Raw genomic sequence first — 17673 nt, 5'->3', positions numbered from 1 at the left:
TGGAGCTTGTGCTGCCCTGGGGCCTCCCCAAACAACTGAAAATGAATGACATGGCCCAATAAGGAATGTGGCTGTTGGCCATGGAATGGGGAGTGGTGGTGGCCATAGAAACTCAGATTTTTAAAAAGTCCTTAAACTTCACTTCAGGTGTCGGGGTTTAGTGCTTTCGAAGGCTTCAACCCTGGAACCAGGGTCATGCTGGTACAAGAATGGATCAATGTAAATCTGGGAAAAGGTCCGACACTGGGCCCCAGCGCTGAGGGGCCAGAGCACTTTGATGCTTTGCTTGGAAAGGCAGAATTTTGTTGCTTGGTGCCTCAGCTAATTGGCCTCTCTTGGACACTCTGGAGGGATTGTCTGATTAGAAGCCACAGCTGCTTTGCTCATTATTTCTATTTAACAGCACCCGGCATCGCTGGGCGATGGTGCCCACTTAAGACCCAGGTGTGACCTACACAGCCAACAAAACTGCAATGGCTTTGCAGCCTTGAGAAGTGAAGCAGTAAGCATCTTCTTACGTAAGTCCTGGCCCGTGGAACATGTTTTGAACTGACTCGTCCTTGCTAGTTCCCCTGCTGCAAATCTGAAATAACTGATGTAACCTCAGTGAATTCATCTGAGTTTGTTTTAACACGAAACAATCACACTTGACCTGTAACCCCCAGATATTGTTCTAGTTGTAATACTCTGACACCCTAGTTTGGGATCTAGAGTTTCTCAAGAGAAAGGATCAGTTGTAGTGTGTGGACAAGCCAGGCTTCTTAGCCTAAAGGCTGAGGTCGTCGACAGCCACGCCACCCTGAACAAGCCCGATCCCGGTTGATCTTGGAAGCTAAGCAGGGTCGGGCCTGGTTAGTACTCGGTTGGGAGACCACCTAGGAAGATCAGGTGCTGTAGGTGTTAAAAAGGGACAAGCTTTGGACAAGGTTTCTAATCTGTAAGGTTCAACCCAAAGCCCAGCCTCACTCCAAAAAAAAAAAAAAAAAAGTTGAGGGCAAGAGGGCCTTTTTCTAGGGAGAGGTTATTTTTTCTTTGGTGGTCTAAGAAAACTTCCATTAGCCCTTAGGAGCTGCTTAGAATCCATTGTTAAAAATACCTGATAAATCTAACACCTGTCAGGAAAAATTGTGAGAGACTTTGAAATGGGCAAAAAGATTACTGGTGTTCTTCAGCACCCATTCAGATTATCTGATTCCATAAGAGTCTGCCTTTACTCGCTTTGGAAAACCGATAGTAATGCAAATGGTTGCAAATGACTTGTCCTTAGAAATGCAATCAATTTTTGCCCTGTGGAAGAAGCCATTTTTGCATCTATCAGCAAATTTCCTAATTACCTTTATATAAATCTGTTCTTTGCATTATTCTTTGAACCAGTGTTTTAGATCTTAGTTTCCCTCAATGAATGAGTTAAAACTAGATCTTCGACACATTTTTGTTTTGTATTTGTATAATCATGATTATACTTTTTCCTCCATTGTCCTTTAACATACTTCATCTCTCTTTTTCCCCTGGCTACCAGAAAGCATTACAAATGCAGTTTTAACCCCACAAAGTGTTGATCCACTGGGAGCTTCACAGGTTATAACAGGTAGCTAGCTGCCTGAAACACCAGGGAAAGAAAGTGGCTATAAACAACAGAAATCAAAGCAATTCTCAGCCCTCTGCCGTGACCCTTACTACTCAAGTTCAACGCTGAGGTTGGAAGGCAGGGCCCTCCGACATTATGCTAGAGGCTATTTCTTGGGCCTTCCCCGGATCCAGCTTCATACTGAGCTGAGGCCTATCTGGAACTGGCTGGGAATGATTTTCAGGGTCACTTCCTAATCACACTTCCTCCCCACACCAGACACAACCACTACCTCTTTCTGAGGACAAAAGTTGAATGAGAGATGAGTTCTCACGGGGTTGCAATACCCAAGATCATTAGGGGAAATATGATCCCCCAGGGTATGCTAGGAGTAGCCTTTTGCTCAAAGAACAGCTTGAACCAGACACATGTTAGACGCCAAGTATCACAATCCTCACTGCTAACCCCAAAGTTGAGAACTTCATCTGAAACAGGATGCTGCTAAGTAGGAGGAAATAGGCTCAATCAGGAGTAGAACTGGGTGGTTGTGAGACAGGCCATAACCAAAGAGTCCTGCTGTATGAACTAGGATCCTACCACGTGTTCTATTCACCCAACCTCTAGACATTCCCACTATTCCCATTCTACAGATGAAGTGACTTACCAAGCCAACAGTGGCAGAGAGCCAGGATGGATTTCTATCAATCTTCAGTTGATGTTCCTGAAAGGGATAATCCATCCATGGCACTCAGCCCTTTAGTGGCTCCTTTCCACCTTATCAGCCTATAAGGCCTCCCTCTCTACTCCCCCATCCTTACTGGACATCTAGGTACTTCACTCATCCAGGGCACAGGTTCTCCCCATTCTCTTCTCCTGCCCCATCTGATATGAGAAACGTAAAGAAATCTAAGATGGCTACCCTGTGCCGGAGGAATTTTTCCAAACTCCTCTCCCTGGAACCCTACCTTTCCCGCACGCGAAACAAAAGACCTCCAAGTATGTGCAAGTAATCAATGTATAAATCTACCTGCCTGCCTTTGTTAGGGGCTCAGACTTTGGCGAGTGAGTCCTCTGAGCCCACTGGCGTAAATAAACCTCCTTTGATTCTTAGTTCACTGAGTGCCGCTTGGTTCTTCCAGGTACACGGGCCAAAATCCGCAATACATCCACCATCCTCATTTTGCCCAGCTAGGACCTGCTAGTATCACTGACTCTAGGAAGCTTGCTCTCCCTATTCTGTCTTTTAATCCCTTAAGCAGCACACCACAATGTGCCTGGGGGGCATGATTTTCTTGATGCAAATCCCATGACCCAGGGCACTTCGATACACCTGAATCTCCTGGAGATGTTAAGATGCAGATTCTTAGGTCTGAGGTGATGCCAGTGGAGTTCATAGACCACACTTGTAATGTAGGGAAGAGGCATGAGAACTAAGTGTTAAATCAAGCTACATAAGAGACTACAATGTGCTGATCAACCCTACTGGCCAGACTGAGGAAACCTACAAAACAAAGGAAGATTCCTGCTGGGATTACTAACAAACCATTTACTCATACAGTAAGGGAAAACAGTCCAGGTCATACCCTACATTCATTCCCTACAGCCAAAAACCATGGGGAGCCTATAGATCAAAAGCTGGGGATTGCCAGCAGGCTTTCTTGCTAACTACGCATTCTTGTCACACCACAAACCCCTACATTCACACTATATACCCATACCATCAAAAGAGGTAAACAAAGTTTTTAAACTAATTCATAGAAACTAAGGATGATATATAAACTAAGTTCCCTAAATACTTGGGGTCCCTCTCAGGTCTCTGAGAGGAGACCACACTGTCTATGCGGTGTCATCCCTTCTCTGCCTTTCTTTTTATCTCTAACTGGCGTGCCCTTGAATTCTTTCCTATGCTCTGTCAAGAATCCTTTCTCTTGGTGCAGGACTTGAATCTACTCGAGGGAGTGATTCACCCTGTCCTACATCACTTGGAAGGGCAAGGACCTAGGTCAAGGGCCTTCCTGTACTTCTCAGACCTAGAATCACAACACCCTGCTCTGAATGTACCTTAGATATCTGCCTCTATGCCTGTGTCAACATATATGAGCCCCTAACCTCAGCCAGACACAAGGCCACAGAGACAGAACCATAAGATGCAGCATTTAAGTGCCTATTGACTCCAACCAGTTTATGCCCAGCAGGTACCACCTGTTTTACCCCTGAGGATCCAAGGACGCACAGCAGGTAACTAGCAAAGCTGAGTTTCTATAGTGAAGGTGACCTTTACCCAGTGAGAAAGAATGAGTAGGGTCTGGAGTGAAGTTGAGCCAGCCCATTCTGAGAGGCTTTATAGCCCTCAGCAGAGGAAGCACGATCCCACTCCCTGGGGAAGGGGCCACAAGTTCCCTGGGCACTATTCCTTTGCTGGGCACTCCCAGGGACTGTGGCCAGGGCCTGGGAGAGGAAGGCAGCCTATGAGGGGAGAGTGGCATGAAGGTGTGAGAGGCAGAGAAGCGGCTCCTTTCAGCAACAGGAAGCACAAAGCAAGCCCCACCTTCCTGAGGCACCTACCTTAGAGCTGGTGACTTGTCCACCACAGCATACTCACACCCTCACAAGTGCTCCTCTATAGCAGTTTCAAGCCCAAGTGACCATTGCCAGACCACTGCCCTAGACCCATTCACCTCTGGCCTTCAGGCCTCGGACATGTGAACATGTGGCTTTCTGCCCACTGCCCCTAGGTGAGGTAGCTAGAAGCCCTTTAGTCCTCTCCCTCGCCCCCTAAATCAGATGCATGTGGCCTAGGGACACACAAGGCTTTTTGCTAACCTAGAAGTAGAGCTAGCAGAGCCCACCCTACTTTTGCCCTCAACAGCTTTCATCTTCGCTTCCTTGGAGACATGACATAGTGGCCCTTGGGAAGATGAGCCTTGCATGATGCTCAAAGCCAGGAAGATACAGGCTTGCCTTCAATCCAGTCTGGCCTGTCCACTGTACAGACAGCTAGATTCACACTAGAGGCTCCACAGTACGTAGATTGTGCTATTTGAACCGTGGCACTGTTTACAGATTGCCTTCATGCACGCCACTCCCAATTCACTCCCATCTCTAGTCACTGCGCTACACCCCAAAGGTTACTTTCTTTTATTGGGAAGCATACACAGGGTACATCACAGGGCGGGAAGCAGCCTGACGCCTCCTGGCAAGACCTAGGACAATGGTGGCCAGAGTCAAGGATACCACCATTGCCAGGCCTAACCCCAGCATCACAGATGTGAGAGAAGTCGACTCCTCCACACCACGGTCACTGGCCTTTCCTAGGAAGATTAGTGGCCCCACTGTGACATCTGCTGCTTCTGTCACTGAAAGACAAGACATCCAAGGGTCATTTTAGTCCTTTACCAGGAATCAGGTTAGTGACTTTGCTCTGCCTCAGTGGGCTGAACTAGGTTTTAAATAATAAAGCCCCAAACTGCACTCGCAGGGGTAAGCAGTCTTAAATGGGGGACAAAGGAGAAGAATGTCACCCTAAAGTGACAGCAAGTGCCCTAGAATGAGGGGAAGGCAATAGCCCTGTGGCTAACCTAAGACCTACCATGCCTGCGACTGCGGGAAGCAGACTTGTGCGATTGTCCCACTAGCCTCCTGGAACGACCCGGAATGCCACAGCTACCCTTATTACAGCATTGACAGATATCAGCAGTGCCTTCTACTGGGGACCAGCTAAGAGGGAAAGACAAGGGAATTAGATGACTGTTGCCTGCAGGAAGCAGTTTGCTGATGATGTTCATGTTGGGAGAATAGACATGAGAATGGCCAATCAAGTTCTCTACCCCAGCCATGTCCAATCTGGTCTCCTCACCTATTGGAGGATTTGCTGAAAGAGCAGGCTTTGTTTAGTTGGTCTGGGACTTGGTCGGCCAGGGTGACCTTCAGATGGCAGGTGATATATACCTGGAAGTAAAGACAGCTGTTACTAGGTAGACTTCTAGGCTGTGTCAGTGACTTTCATAAGTCAATTCCTACATAACCCTTAACTCTTGGGGGCAAGGAAGAGCCCCATTTTAGAGATGGAGCAACAGAGGTTCAGAGGTTAACTTGTCAAAAAATGTCAGGGCAGGTAGCAAATTAAATTCTAAATTGTAACCCATCATCTTTATTGCCCCAGTCTTTCCCAAACTTTTCCAGTCACTTAGTATGTCCAACCCAGGCCCACTGAGTCAGAACCTCTGGAATAGGCCCAGGAATCAAGCCCAAAGGGACCAATATCCCCCTGACCACCTAGGGTAGGGGGAATTTTGACAAAGCCAGGGATCAGGTTAGCCCTGGTCCTGTTGAAATCCCATTTCATAAAGTAAGCAATACCCAGTCAACCCTGAGACAATGTAGAAATTCCATCTCCTTCTCTGAAGCCTTCTGCAGAACCACAAACCTTGGTCACCACCTAGTGGCCAAGTACACAGGCAGGGAAATCATTTCGGAAACTTAAACAAGCCAGGATGCATTTCTAGCCACCTGCTTTCTATCTGCACCACCAGAGAAGGGTTCCAGGTCCTTCGGAGTCCTCATTCCAGGAAGGGAACTGTTTTTATCGACTTCTTCTAAGTACATTTTTCTGATGCTAACTGGGGTCCAAGATCTTAAGGTGGTTTCCCATTTGCTCTTGAATAAGGTATTCCTTCTCCTTGGCGCCATGGCCAGTCAGCCAGCCATTCTCCCTACGTATGAAAGAGAACTGCCCCTGCTCCAGAGTTCAGGCTACCTTCCACTGATCATCATCCTCTGATCTCTTAGTTACCCTCCAATCTCTGGAGAGGCAGATACCATCTCAGGTTTCCCCCAATGCTGATGGCCACCTGTCTGAAACCTCATCCCCATCCACCCCACTGGACCACTTCTGAAGTCATCACCAACTCCCTCCTGCAAACGGGATCTTCTACCCTATGAATCACAAGGTCTCGGTGTGGGGCCAGGACCCTTTCTGAGTCTGTTCCTTTATCCCCAGCTCCATTCAACCCAGGACCTGCCATCAAAAGCTTTAGGACATCTCTCCAGCTTCAGTTTCTGCTTCCTACTAGTCTGTATTAAACTACTTCTGTTCTCAGAACAGGACTGCTAGGTGAGGAGAGGGAGCATCGATGTACTCTTCTATAAATTCACACCGTTTGCAAATGTTGCCCAGACTGTGCCTCTGACTGCTTGTTAGAGTCATCTGGGAGCTTAAGTGGCTTTTGATGCATTTCCAAGTAAAACAAGATAGACTAGAAGGCACAGAAAATATTAGTGGTAGAATCTAGATGGTAAGTACATAGGTGTTTTCTGTAAATTTTTCAGCTTAATGTTTGTAGATTTTCATAAGATGGTAGAAAAAGGTGATGCCAGGCCCCACCCCAATTAAGTGAAAATGTATGGGGTTATATGCAAATAGCAGTATGTTTGACATTTCCAGGTGATTAGTATAGAGCCAGAGTTGAAAACTCTTGCTTTAATCACTTCTCCCTCCTGACTAGCTATTCCACACTTTATACTGCACCCCCACCGCTGTGGACTCTTATCTCCGGAAACTTATTTAAAAGCCATTTGCTTGTAAGATTCTACCAGCACTCTCTGGCTAGCGGCCAGTCCTACCTGAGCTTCCTGCCCTATCTGTCCATACTTCAGGCATCAGGATCAGTCTACATCTTAGCTTCCATCCTCTCCATCCCTTTAGTTAAGTAAGCTTTTAAGTTTAGTTCAAGGGGCAGCCCCCAGAGCAGCTGCAGCCATTGGAGACTTTCTAGGAATGCACGTTCTAGGCTCTACTCCAGACCTATGGAACCAGACCCTGGAGGTGGGGCCCAGCAATCTAGTTCAGTAAGCCCTCCAGATGATGCTGATGTATTCATGTTTCAAAAGGTCACTGTTCTAACCTATGATCAAGTTTAAGAGGCTACCCTGTATGCAAATAAGTTCATATTCACCTCTTTTGCCCTTCTAGAAAGCTTCCAAGAAGGCTGACACCTGCTTTTGTCAACTCCTCTACTCAACCCACCATCCACTGGGTTCTGGTCCTGCTGACCTTAGCGAGGACATGCTCAGTTACCTGGTCACCAAATGCCATGCCTTCTCCTTAAAGTTATAAGATCTAGTAAAATCTTCATTTACTTGGTAAGTTTGTGGAGTTACTAGGATGGAGGCAGAGTGAGCTAAAGCAGTAGATAGTAAGTCTGACCAGCTTGACTCCTAAAGTTCATTCTTACTGAAGGGTAATAAAAGAACTATTACCATGTTTCTGGAGTCATTAACAAACTGGAACATGTCCACTGTGAACTGGAGGGTCTCTGGTCCAGGTCTGGGTGCTTTGAAAGCAGATGAGGCATCATAGAGGCCATCCACGAGACACCTTTGAAGAGAACAAGTGGTGGAGTTGAAGGTGAGGAAGATGGTGTGGGTCATGTTATGGGGGTTCCCCAGAAAGGCAGCGTAGCCCTCACCCATGGAAGTCCACGATGGTGTGATATGGGGAGGTGTTCCGGTCTGGCGTTGGTGTGGCCACACAGTGGTCCACAAACAGTCGTAGTGGCACATGGCTGCCAGTGTGGACTTCGGCCTGGAGGTGGGCTATATCTCCCAGCTGAAAGGTGGGGGACCTCTTCTTAGCACTCCAGTTCTCTGAAGGGCACAGCCATGAGTGAGAGACTGCCAGAGCTCTCCCGGCCAGCACCCCTGCCAGCCCTCCTTGCTTACCCTCCATCAGGTGCAGGGAGAAAACCAGCTTCTCCTCCGAGAACACCGTGGTCCTGAAGGGCACCCAGGTGGGCAGGATGGCCTGGCTGCTCACGTTGCCCTGCCTGGGAAGAGAACAGCAGCTGTCCACACCTGGCCTGGGGCTCACCTCATCTGGCCCCATATTGGAGTGGGGGCACTATTTCATTGCAGAGTCCTCAGCTGTGATCCAGCCAGGCAGACAGTCAAAGCAGCTGAACAGACTCATGAAGTCTGAGCCTGTCCCTTAACCTCTCAAACTTGACACCTGTCAGTGGGCTCACTGCTCCCAGCCATGAGGATGTTTGGACTACAGCATGAAGACAGACCAAGTTAGTTTGGTTTCTAAACCCACATCCTTAAGGTTCATTCTAGCAGCTCCTGTTTGAGGTTTGAGGCAGCAGTCCCTCTCTCCACCACTCAAGATTCTTGAGGCCAGTCCTAGTGAAAGAAGTCCTTTAGAGATAAATGCAGTTAGGACTCTGGTTCTTGAGAAACCAGTGAGATACTCTGAGCCTGTATTAGGACAGGAAGGTCCCTGGAAGTAGTCAGGTGTCTCCAGATGTCTGCCCTGCTGACCCCATAGAATCCCACAGAAGCAGCTACTTTGAGTGCTGCCCCTGAGAACCAGGCCTCAGGTAGCGGGAGCTAGGTTAAAGTGTCCTTGCCTTTGGCAGGCCACCTTGCACTGTCTGCAGCTATTAGGCCTGGTAAGCCAACATTCTCAGGTCAGTCTCAGGCAGAGCAATTCTAAAGTGGAAATGACTGTGGTCCCAGGAAGGCTTCCATCTCTGGCCTATTGGAGGGCATGCTAGAGTCCTGCTCCTCCGTCGCCCCTGCATGGTCAGGCACCAAGCTCGTCCAGCTCACCTTCGCTGCCTCAAGTCAGCCCCCTACAGTCCTGCTGCCACAGATCAGGTCTTATCTCATCCCAGTCTCCCAGCTGGTCTAACACCCACCTGTCTCTCATATCAGCTACCAGGGAACTTCTGGATTGAGAAGCCATCCTCACCCAATCTGCTTGCTCACAGAGGGGCGCCTGCTAAAGTGTGAGCCTGAACACATTCGCTGCATCTGTTGGCCTTTAGAACCCATCTGTCCTCCCCTTATTAGGCCTTAGGCTCCAGGCCCCAGGCTGCAGCTGCTACTAGGGGCACACTGCCCTCCCATGGGGTGTATGTGGCTCTGCCCAGACTCTCTTAGCCCTACCTGTCCCAAGACCACCTCCCCGATCTTATTCTTGGAACCTCTCCCTTAACCCCTCCCCAGGCATGGGGCTCATCCCTTGTGCCCTCATGGTACCAGCACTATCTCCCTTACCTGCTCCTAGAGGAAGGGACAGGAATTAAGGCCTTCAGCCCAGCACAGGACTCAGCATTGTTATAAGCCAGTCAAAGACACTGCTTGGTGCTTAGGGCTTGAGGAGCTTCCCCAATCCATACTCATGTACTGGGGGAAACCATAGGGAAAGAGCAGGTTGTGGTGCTCAGAGCTTGAGACATCTCCCTACGCTATTAAAAGTATCCTGAACTCTGAGGGGGCCTGGGCTGGGCAGCCTGCAGGTTCCACCATGAGGCAGCTGTGGCCCGGATGCATTTCAGAGGCAGAGTAGACTTAGCAGGTCCCCTACCCTACCCAGGGCTGAAGGCAGTGACCACAACCCAAGCACTTCCGCCTTCTTGCTGCCATGCTGCCAGATGTTGCCAAGGGGCTGAAAAGCTTGCCAAGGGGCCTCTGCAGCAGGAGCAGAGACAGGCCCGTCCCACACTGACCTGGGGAAAAGGCATTTGATGGGCACCTCTGCAAAATTAGTCCTCAGGATGGACAGGTTTCCCACAGGGCGGGGGTTGTGCAGCAGGAAGGTGCTGTATACCAGAGCATCCTCCGTTACCTGAAGGAAAGAAGAGGCGTCAACCCCAGGAGCTTCACCTGCCAGAAGTGGGCCTGACCCATGCAAGGGCAAAGGGAGGGCAGCCCACAGGAGATGGAGAGAACAAAGCCCACTTTCTATTGACCTCCAGGAGAACTCGGACAGGTACCACCCTCACACCTCCGTTTTTTTCACCCTTGAAGTGTTGACAGCAGTGCAGAGGTCTGGCTCAGCTGTGTCAAGCACCAAACAGGTGCCAGAGGCGTTGGGCATGTGCTCTTCTGCTCAGGCTGCAACCCCCACCCCAATAGTTTCCTCTTTCAGGGGAGGCCTGGGGCCAAGAAATCCCCCAAGATGAAGCCAGGAAGCTCGAGGAATTTTAACTCATTGCCACAGCAGTAAACACTTTTGTTGCTCTCCCTCTGACTTATTCTCAAGCCCACTCACAGAAAGCGGATTCGGTTCAGTGGTTGCCTGAAGCAGGAAGGCAGGTGCTACCAGGACAATTTGTACCTTCCAAGCAAGTTGCCCAGGAAGAATCCTGGCCCAGCCTAACCCCTCAGTCTGGGTCTGGGGAAAAGAGTCCTAGCTTTTTATTGAGTGCCCCAAATGGACCAGCTGCATACTTTGTGGGGCCTAGTGCAAAATAGAAGTGTTCAAAAGTTAAGAATTTCAGGACAACAGAGCATTAAACCAAATGTGGGCTTGCACAGCCCTGGCCTCAGGTGACCCTCGTCAGATAAGATTGGGAAACCAACCGTGGAAAGCAGTGCACTGGAAAAGGAGTTGCCGGGCTAGTTGGAGTCGCCTGGGATCTTAAAGCTGTTAATGGCTCCCACTTCTATTCCGACTTGGTTTAGGATATGGGCATCAGGATTTTTAAAAGCCCTCAGCTGAGTCTAATGCACAAGGTTTTAGATTTACTAAGCTAGAATAATTCCCTGAATAACTCCTGCACCTCTCTGGCCCCGCCTCTCCCCAGGGATACAAGGGGCCAAGAGCCTCAAGGTAAACCTTGGGAGCCACACCTAAGACCAGAACTTTGGTGGAGGGCTCCAGGGACTAGGCTCATCGGGTCCCAGCTAAACTACTGAGACTTGAGTCCACAGCCAGGTGGGCAAGAGTGGGGGGGCCCATAATAGATGAGAAGACAGGTTCTCTGTGGGGCAGCAGGAAGTTGGTCTAGGGGATTATGGACCAGCTAGGGACCTGTGCCCAGGCAGCCCTGCCTTGCTGGAAGGCTCCCTCTTTGTAGTCCGAGTATAGCAGTTTCGTTGTAACACTGATGAATGGCCTAGAAACTTACTCTCATTTGTATCAGTTAGAAATTGGTTTCACCATACATCATTTTACTTAAAGTCACAGAACCTATCAACAACGTTAAGTGAGGACTCACTGTATATGTCTCTCCCCCAACTTGAGGGAGGTGGTCTGGCTGGACTACTCAGCTCTCCTCCTGCACACACCTCCCACCTTAAGCACCTCCCCCAACTTGAGGCTGCCCCCAGGGGCCCTGTGAGTCTTTAAGAACTTCAACAGAGGTGGTCCTATTGTCCTTGACTCACGACTTTTAGTTCAAGGCTTTAAACTATTAAGCCCAACTGAGAGGCCAAAATTCTGTATTCTTGGGGCGATTACTTCTGGGCTTTGAGGTGTCAAAGTTGACCTCTTTCACACAAGTTTCTAGGGCCCCCAGCAAGTGCCAGGCCACCTTCAGGATTATCCTCACATCCCCCATGGGCCACATCACTCTTGGATGCTCTCCAGAGGTTTAAGTCCTCAGGAATCAGAATGGGGGTCTGGGCCAAAGTTCACTGCCTCTCCGGACTAACTTCAGCAACTAGAGCCAAGAGCTTCCTCCAACTCACCCCATACTGATCCCCAGTTGCTCCACCATTCTACTCCACAAGTAAAAGGCAGCTGCCCTAGACCCCCTCACACCGGCTCTGCATCCACACTCCCCACCACTGGCCATCTCCCATGTCCTCCCAACAAAGCCAGGACCACCAAGGAGACCTAAGCCTCACCTGCACGGTGTTGCCACATTCGTGTAGCCCGACCTCAAATGTGACCACATCATCTGTGTCCATAGAGGCCAGGGGCTCACAGCCCTCAGGGCCCAGGGTGAGGTCTGTAGGCCTGATGAGTTTCCCAGTGCCAAAAAGGTCTTTGCTGACAGTGACCACAAGCTGGGCCTCCAGACACTCCACCACTAGGGGTGGCTTAGAGGGAAGGAAGCGGTGGGCCCCACCCTGCCAGAGGGGCTGGGGGTAGCACAGTTCTGTTCCTCCCCAGAGCAGAAGGCAGATGAAAAGCCCATAGCGCAGCGCCATGATGCCTGCAAATACTCCCACTGGTAACTGCTGGGCAGCCACCACCCGCTGTCTTATACCCTGAATGATGGCCATTCACACCTGGGCTCCCACCTGCTTCTCTTCCCCAACAATTTAGTTGGCAAGGCCCTTACTGCTCAAAGTGCCCACCCTCTGCTACAACATGGGCATCACCTGGAGCTTGTTAGAAATGATGCAGGCTCTCAGCCCATCCCCAGACCACAGAGTCAGAATCTGTTTGGTTTTTTTTTTTTGCTATCTCCCCAAGTGATTTATATTTACATTAAAATTTGAGAAGCATGGGCTGGCAGCCTGGTCAGTCATAATTTCTCATCCCTTTCTACTTCCACTCCGTGTGTCCACCCTTTGCTGGCCCTGACCTCAGAGCCCAGGGAGGGAGCTAAGAGCTGTCCTAGGTCAATGGGGGGAGGCCAGAAGGAAGGTCTTGATTGAAAGGTGGGGAGAATTTGATCAGAGAAGGCAGGGAGCTCATTCCAAGTGAGAAGAGAAGGAGGCATCATTATAGGAGCTAGGGAATTTTATGGGGTTACTGCCCTATATTATGGGAGGTAGGAGGGTAGGTCAGTTTAAGCAGAGGCAGCTGTGTGAACAGAGGTGTAGAAAGGGCACTGGGTGGGTTTGGGAGAAAAACCCGGGAGCTCAGAGTTACCGGAGCCTTAGGGTGGGGGGCAGTTTAGAGGAGTGGGGACGATCACAAAGGTGCTAGCTGAGAGGCTGGATTTTGCTCTGCAGGTGAGGAAGGCCACAGAAAGATGGTGAGTGATCTGGCTATCTCTGGCTGGGAAGCAGTAGGACTGGAGACAAGGATCAGGAGCCTATTGCACCAGTCCTGGCAGGAGAATGGGAGAGGATAGAGAAGAATTGATAGAGTCAGCATTTACTGATGGCATACTCTGCCAGGCCTGGGTGAAACTCCTTCATGAGGGGAGGAGAAATACAATAATTAATGGTACGTAATTCCTATGAGCAGAAGTGTGTACTCACTTGTAAATGCTTGCTTCTAAAGTAGTCGAACCATAAATTTAAGTTGCTAAAATACTCCCCTTGGTGGGTTTTTTTTTTTTTTTTGGTTTTGTGTTCATTTTTTAAAATATTATAGTTTACTTTGGGAATATAAACTGAGGGAATAGATTACCCCCATGACTTCCTTTGACCTTTTCAAGGTGTGGGTGGAGACAGCAGAGAGAAGCAGGTGGGAGCTCAGAGTTTAGGCTCCAAGCTCACCTGCACAAACCCTCCCCTCTGTGTTCCCTTCCTACCAGGCCTAGAGGAAAGGAGTCAGCTGTAGCCTGAGGCCCAGAAGAACGTTAACAGGAGAGACTGTGTTCTAGGAGTAGAGGTATACTGGGGGAGGGGTCTCTCCATGCTCGTTACCCACAGCTGTGTTTGCGTTGTGCTGGCAGTAGGGTGGGGTGGGCTGGGGATGAGAGATCAGGGCCTGCCTGAAGCTTCATATCCATCCCCTCTTGCTCTCTGCCTTAGAGCTAACCCCCCTTGGACGACTTCAGAAAAAAAGATACGAATAAATTGGTGAGGGTAGGGTGAGTCATGTACTGGTGGGGGAGTCTGGACGAGGATGAGGGTGTCTGTATGTACATGGGGTGGTGGTGAGCATATAGTGGGGAGCTTGTGTTCCTCTTCTTTGGAAAGAGGACTAGAAACACTTCCATTTGGAAGCGTGGCCAGCTCAGCTGAACCCAACCCAGATTCTGAGTTTTTTGCGTTGTTTTTGTTTTTGTTTTTTAGGGTTTTTGTTGGTTTTTTTTGAGACTTGCTGCCCCCCAGTGGCCAGAGCGCACCAAAGGCCCCCAGCCCAGAACGTTTTCCTTAAAATTCCTTAGAGCCCAGACGTTGGTCTCTAAATACTATTCCTCTCTAAAAGCAGGACCCAGGGCTCCTTGGAGAATTTTCTGATTCCAGGCTAGGACTGGGAAAATACAAGGAGACTATGGAACATCTTTTATGCCAAAAAATGCTCACAAAATGATGAGGATGTGTCAAAAGAACACAGGAGCCAAATTGAATGGTGGGGAGTCCTACCGGCTGAACAACGGTGTCTCAAATGAATAGGACAATAAGGACTATGCATTAAGTAAAATAAAAATTCATGAGCATCCATGCTTATGATAAATAAAGACACAGAAATGGGAAAGTTTCTTCCATAAAAGGGAAACCTCTTTACAGTAGAATGCCAACAAATAATTGTTTGCAATCATTATAGTTAATAGATTCAGGCAAAAATTATCAGTGGATGTTAAAAATTGATGGCATGATGGAGATGTTAGCTAACTATGATGGTAGTCATTCTGCAGTATGTAAAAGTATCAAACCAATGTGCTGTACACTTTAAACTTACTCAATGTTTTATGTCGCTTCTATCTTAAAAGCTGGGGAAAAGTTCTGCAGATGGATGGTGGCGATGGTGGCACAATAATGTGAATGTGCTGAATGACACTGAATTGTACACTTAAAAATGGTTAAAATGGGGGCGTGGTTCCATAGTGTAGCGGTTAGCATGTCTGCTTTACACACAGAAGGTCCTGGGTTCACAACTCAGTGGAGCCACAGTCCATGGTCTGTGGCCATGCCACCCTGAACAAACCCAATGTCTGTTCTCAGAAGCTAAGCAGGGCCTGGTTAGTACTTGGATGGGAGACCACCTAGGAAGACCAGGTGCTGTAGGTATAAGTTATAAAAAAATGATTAAAATGGTAAAATTTTTTTTAATTAAAAAATTTATCATGATGACATTGGTTAATGAAATCCAGTAAGTTTCAGGTGTACAATTTAACAGCAAGGCATATATATATATAATTGCATTGTGTGTTCACTGCTCATAGTTAGATTTCTTTCTGTAGCCACATATCTGACCCCTTTTACCTCATCTACCTCCCCCTTCCCCACCTACGCTCTGGTGACCACTAGTCTATTGTCCATGTCCACGAGTCTCTGTTTGTTTGTCTTGTTCGTTTGTTGCTTTTAGGTTTATATCCCACATATAAGTGATATCATTTGGTTTTCAACTTTTTCTGTCTGGCTTATTTTGCTTAGCATGATTATCTCGAGGTCCAATCATGTTTTTGCAAATGGCAGTATTTCATCTCTTCTTATGGGTGAGTATATATGTACCACATCATCTTTATCCAATCACCTATTCTAGGACACTTCGGGTGCTTCCATATCCTGGCCACTGTGAATAATGCTGCTATGAACATCAGTGTTACATGTTTTCGGTTATATGTTTTCAAGTCTTTGGGGTAAATACCCAGTAGAGGGGTTGCTGGATCATATGGTAGATCAATTCTTAGTTTTTTGAGGAACCTCCATACTGTTTTCCATAGTGGCTGTACTAATTTGCAATCCCACGAGCAGTATATGAGGGTTCCTTTTTCTCTGCATCCTCTCCAACATTTGTTATTACTTGTCTTGTTGATAACAGCTAATCTAACAGATGTGAGATGGTATCTCATTGTGGTTTGGATTTGCATTTCTCTAATAGCTAGCAATGTTGAGCATCCTTTCATATGTTTGTTGGCCATTTGTATGTCTTCTTGAGAGAAGTGTCTGTTCAAGTCCTCTGCCCATTTTTAATTGGATTTTTTTTTGTTGTTATTGAGTTGTATGAGTTCTTTGTATATTTTGGATATTAGGCCCTTATCAGAGGCGTTGGCTTGCAAATATCTTCTCCTATTCTGATGATTGTCTCTTTACCTTGTTGATGGTTTCTTTTGCTGTGCAGAGGCTTTTTAGTTTGATATAGTCCCTAAAATGGTAAATTTTATGTTATATATGTTTTACCACAATAAAAATAATAAAGGAAAAACAAAACAAAATAAAATTAGCTGATGGAAATTTGAATACATAGCCTCAAATTTCTCCCAAAAGATTCTTCATTAATTACAAAGAATTAAGTGGTTACTTTACAGTGGATAAATCTGGCAGATACCACTTGTCAAAGTTAACTAACTATTAGTGGAATAAACATTATCCCATTAGTGGGATAAACTAACCCTTCTGATGTGAGGAGTTGATGTTCAGTGTTTAGAAAAAAGCATGTATGTATATGTACATATGTACACATGCATGTGTATATATGTATGCATGCATGTATAAAATGTGTGTATATATGTATGTGTGTATACACATATAGAGATACATACATGTATGTACAAATATAAAGAGATAGAAAGCATGTGTAGCAAAATGTTCATATTTGCTGAATCTGGGTAAGGGATAAACAAAATTTCAAAATAAAAAGTTAAACCCTCTCTAGGTTAGATTCAAGTGAAAGAGAAGACAGTAGGATCCATTTTCAAAAGAAGGCCATTCACTAGGTTTCAAAAACAATTGCTTAAACAAAATATGAGTTTACTAGGCATAAAACAAAGATCTGTAATATATTTGAGGAAAAATTTTTGAAACCGTTGAAAGTCATCAAAGAATATCTAAATACACAGATAGTCCATATTCATGGATGGGAAATGCAATATCATAAAGATATAATTCTCACAAAATTAATCCATATTTTCTATTAAAATCCCAATAGGTTTCTTTTTGTATATGTGTGAGTGAGTAGAACTTGAGAAATTGATCCTAAAATTTGTATGGAAAGGCTAAGGGCCAAAGAAGCCAAGACTTTTAAGGACAATGTGAGAGAGACACCCTAACAGATATTAAGATATATTATAGAGCCATAGTAATTAAGGCAGGGTGCTATTAGGACAAAATATACAATACAATACAATACAATACAATACAATACAATACAATACAATACAATACAATACAATAATATAAAATAAAATAAAAACAATAGTGGAATTGATGAAAACTCAGAAACAGCTACTTGCATATGTGGAAATATGTATGACAAAGGGAACGGATGGACAACTCAATAAAAGGAACTATAACAATTATTATCCATATGGGAAAATTGCATTTCTCCTTCACACATAAAAATGAATTTTAGATACATTAAAGAGCTGAATGTGAAAGAATAAAACTTTAAAACTTTTAGAAGGAAATATAACTTCCTAGGGCAGAGTGAGGTGGAGAGTATTTGCTAAAAATGTCTCCCCTACCCCCTAAAACGTACAAATCCTAAAAGAAAGGTGACTTTTTAGGACACTTTCATAAATAATGAT

The 17673-nt window shown here is 46.7% G+C and overlaps 1 protein-coding gene and 1 pseudogene across 1 annotated transcript; one reads left to right on the top strand and one right to left on the bottom strand.

Annotated features, from left to right (window-relative positions):
• Positions 1-781: 781 nt before the first annotated feature.
• LOC120591919 (uncharacterized) lies at positions 782-900 on the top strand (annotated as a pseudogene).
• Positions 901-4705: 3805 nt separating this feature from the next.
• On the bottom strand, positions 4706-12508 carry ZP3 (zona pellucida glycoprotein 3). The gene is made up of 8 exons (XM_039849133.1): positions 12203-12508; positions 10078-10196; positions 8288-8391; positions 8035-8212; positions 7826-7943; positions 5424-5515; positions 5157-5284; positions 4706-4923 (listed from the first exon to the last, which is right to left on the bottom strand). Exons 1-8 carry the CDS (start codon positions 12506-12508, stop codon positions 4706-4708), a joined length of 1263 nt encoding a protein of 420 aa, XP_039705067.1.
• Between the last annotated feature and the right edge of the window lie 5165 nt (positions 12509-17673).

This window comes from Pteropus medius, unplaced genomic scaffold (genome assembly GCF_902729225.1).
Source record: "Pteropus medius unplaced genomic scaffold, Ma_sr-lr_union100, whole genome shotgun sequence".
In the NCBI taxonomy this organism is placed as follows: domain Eukaryota; kingdom Metazoa; phylum Chordata; class Mammalia; order Chiroptera; family Pteropodidae; genus Pteropus; species Pteropus medius.
This window is presented reverse-complemented; position numbering and strand designations above follow the sequence as displayed.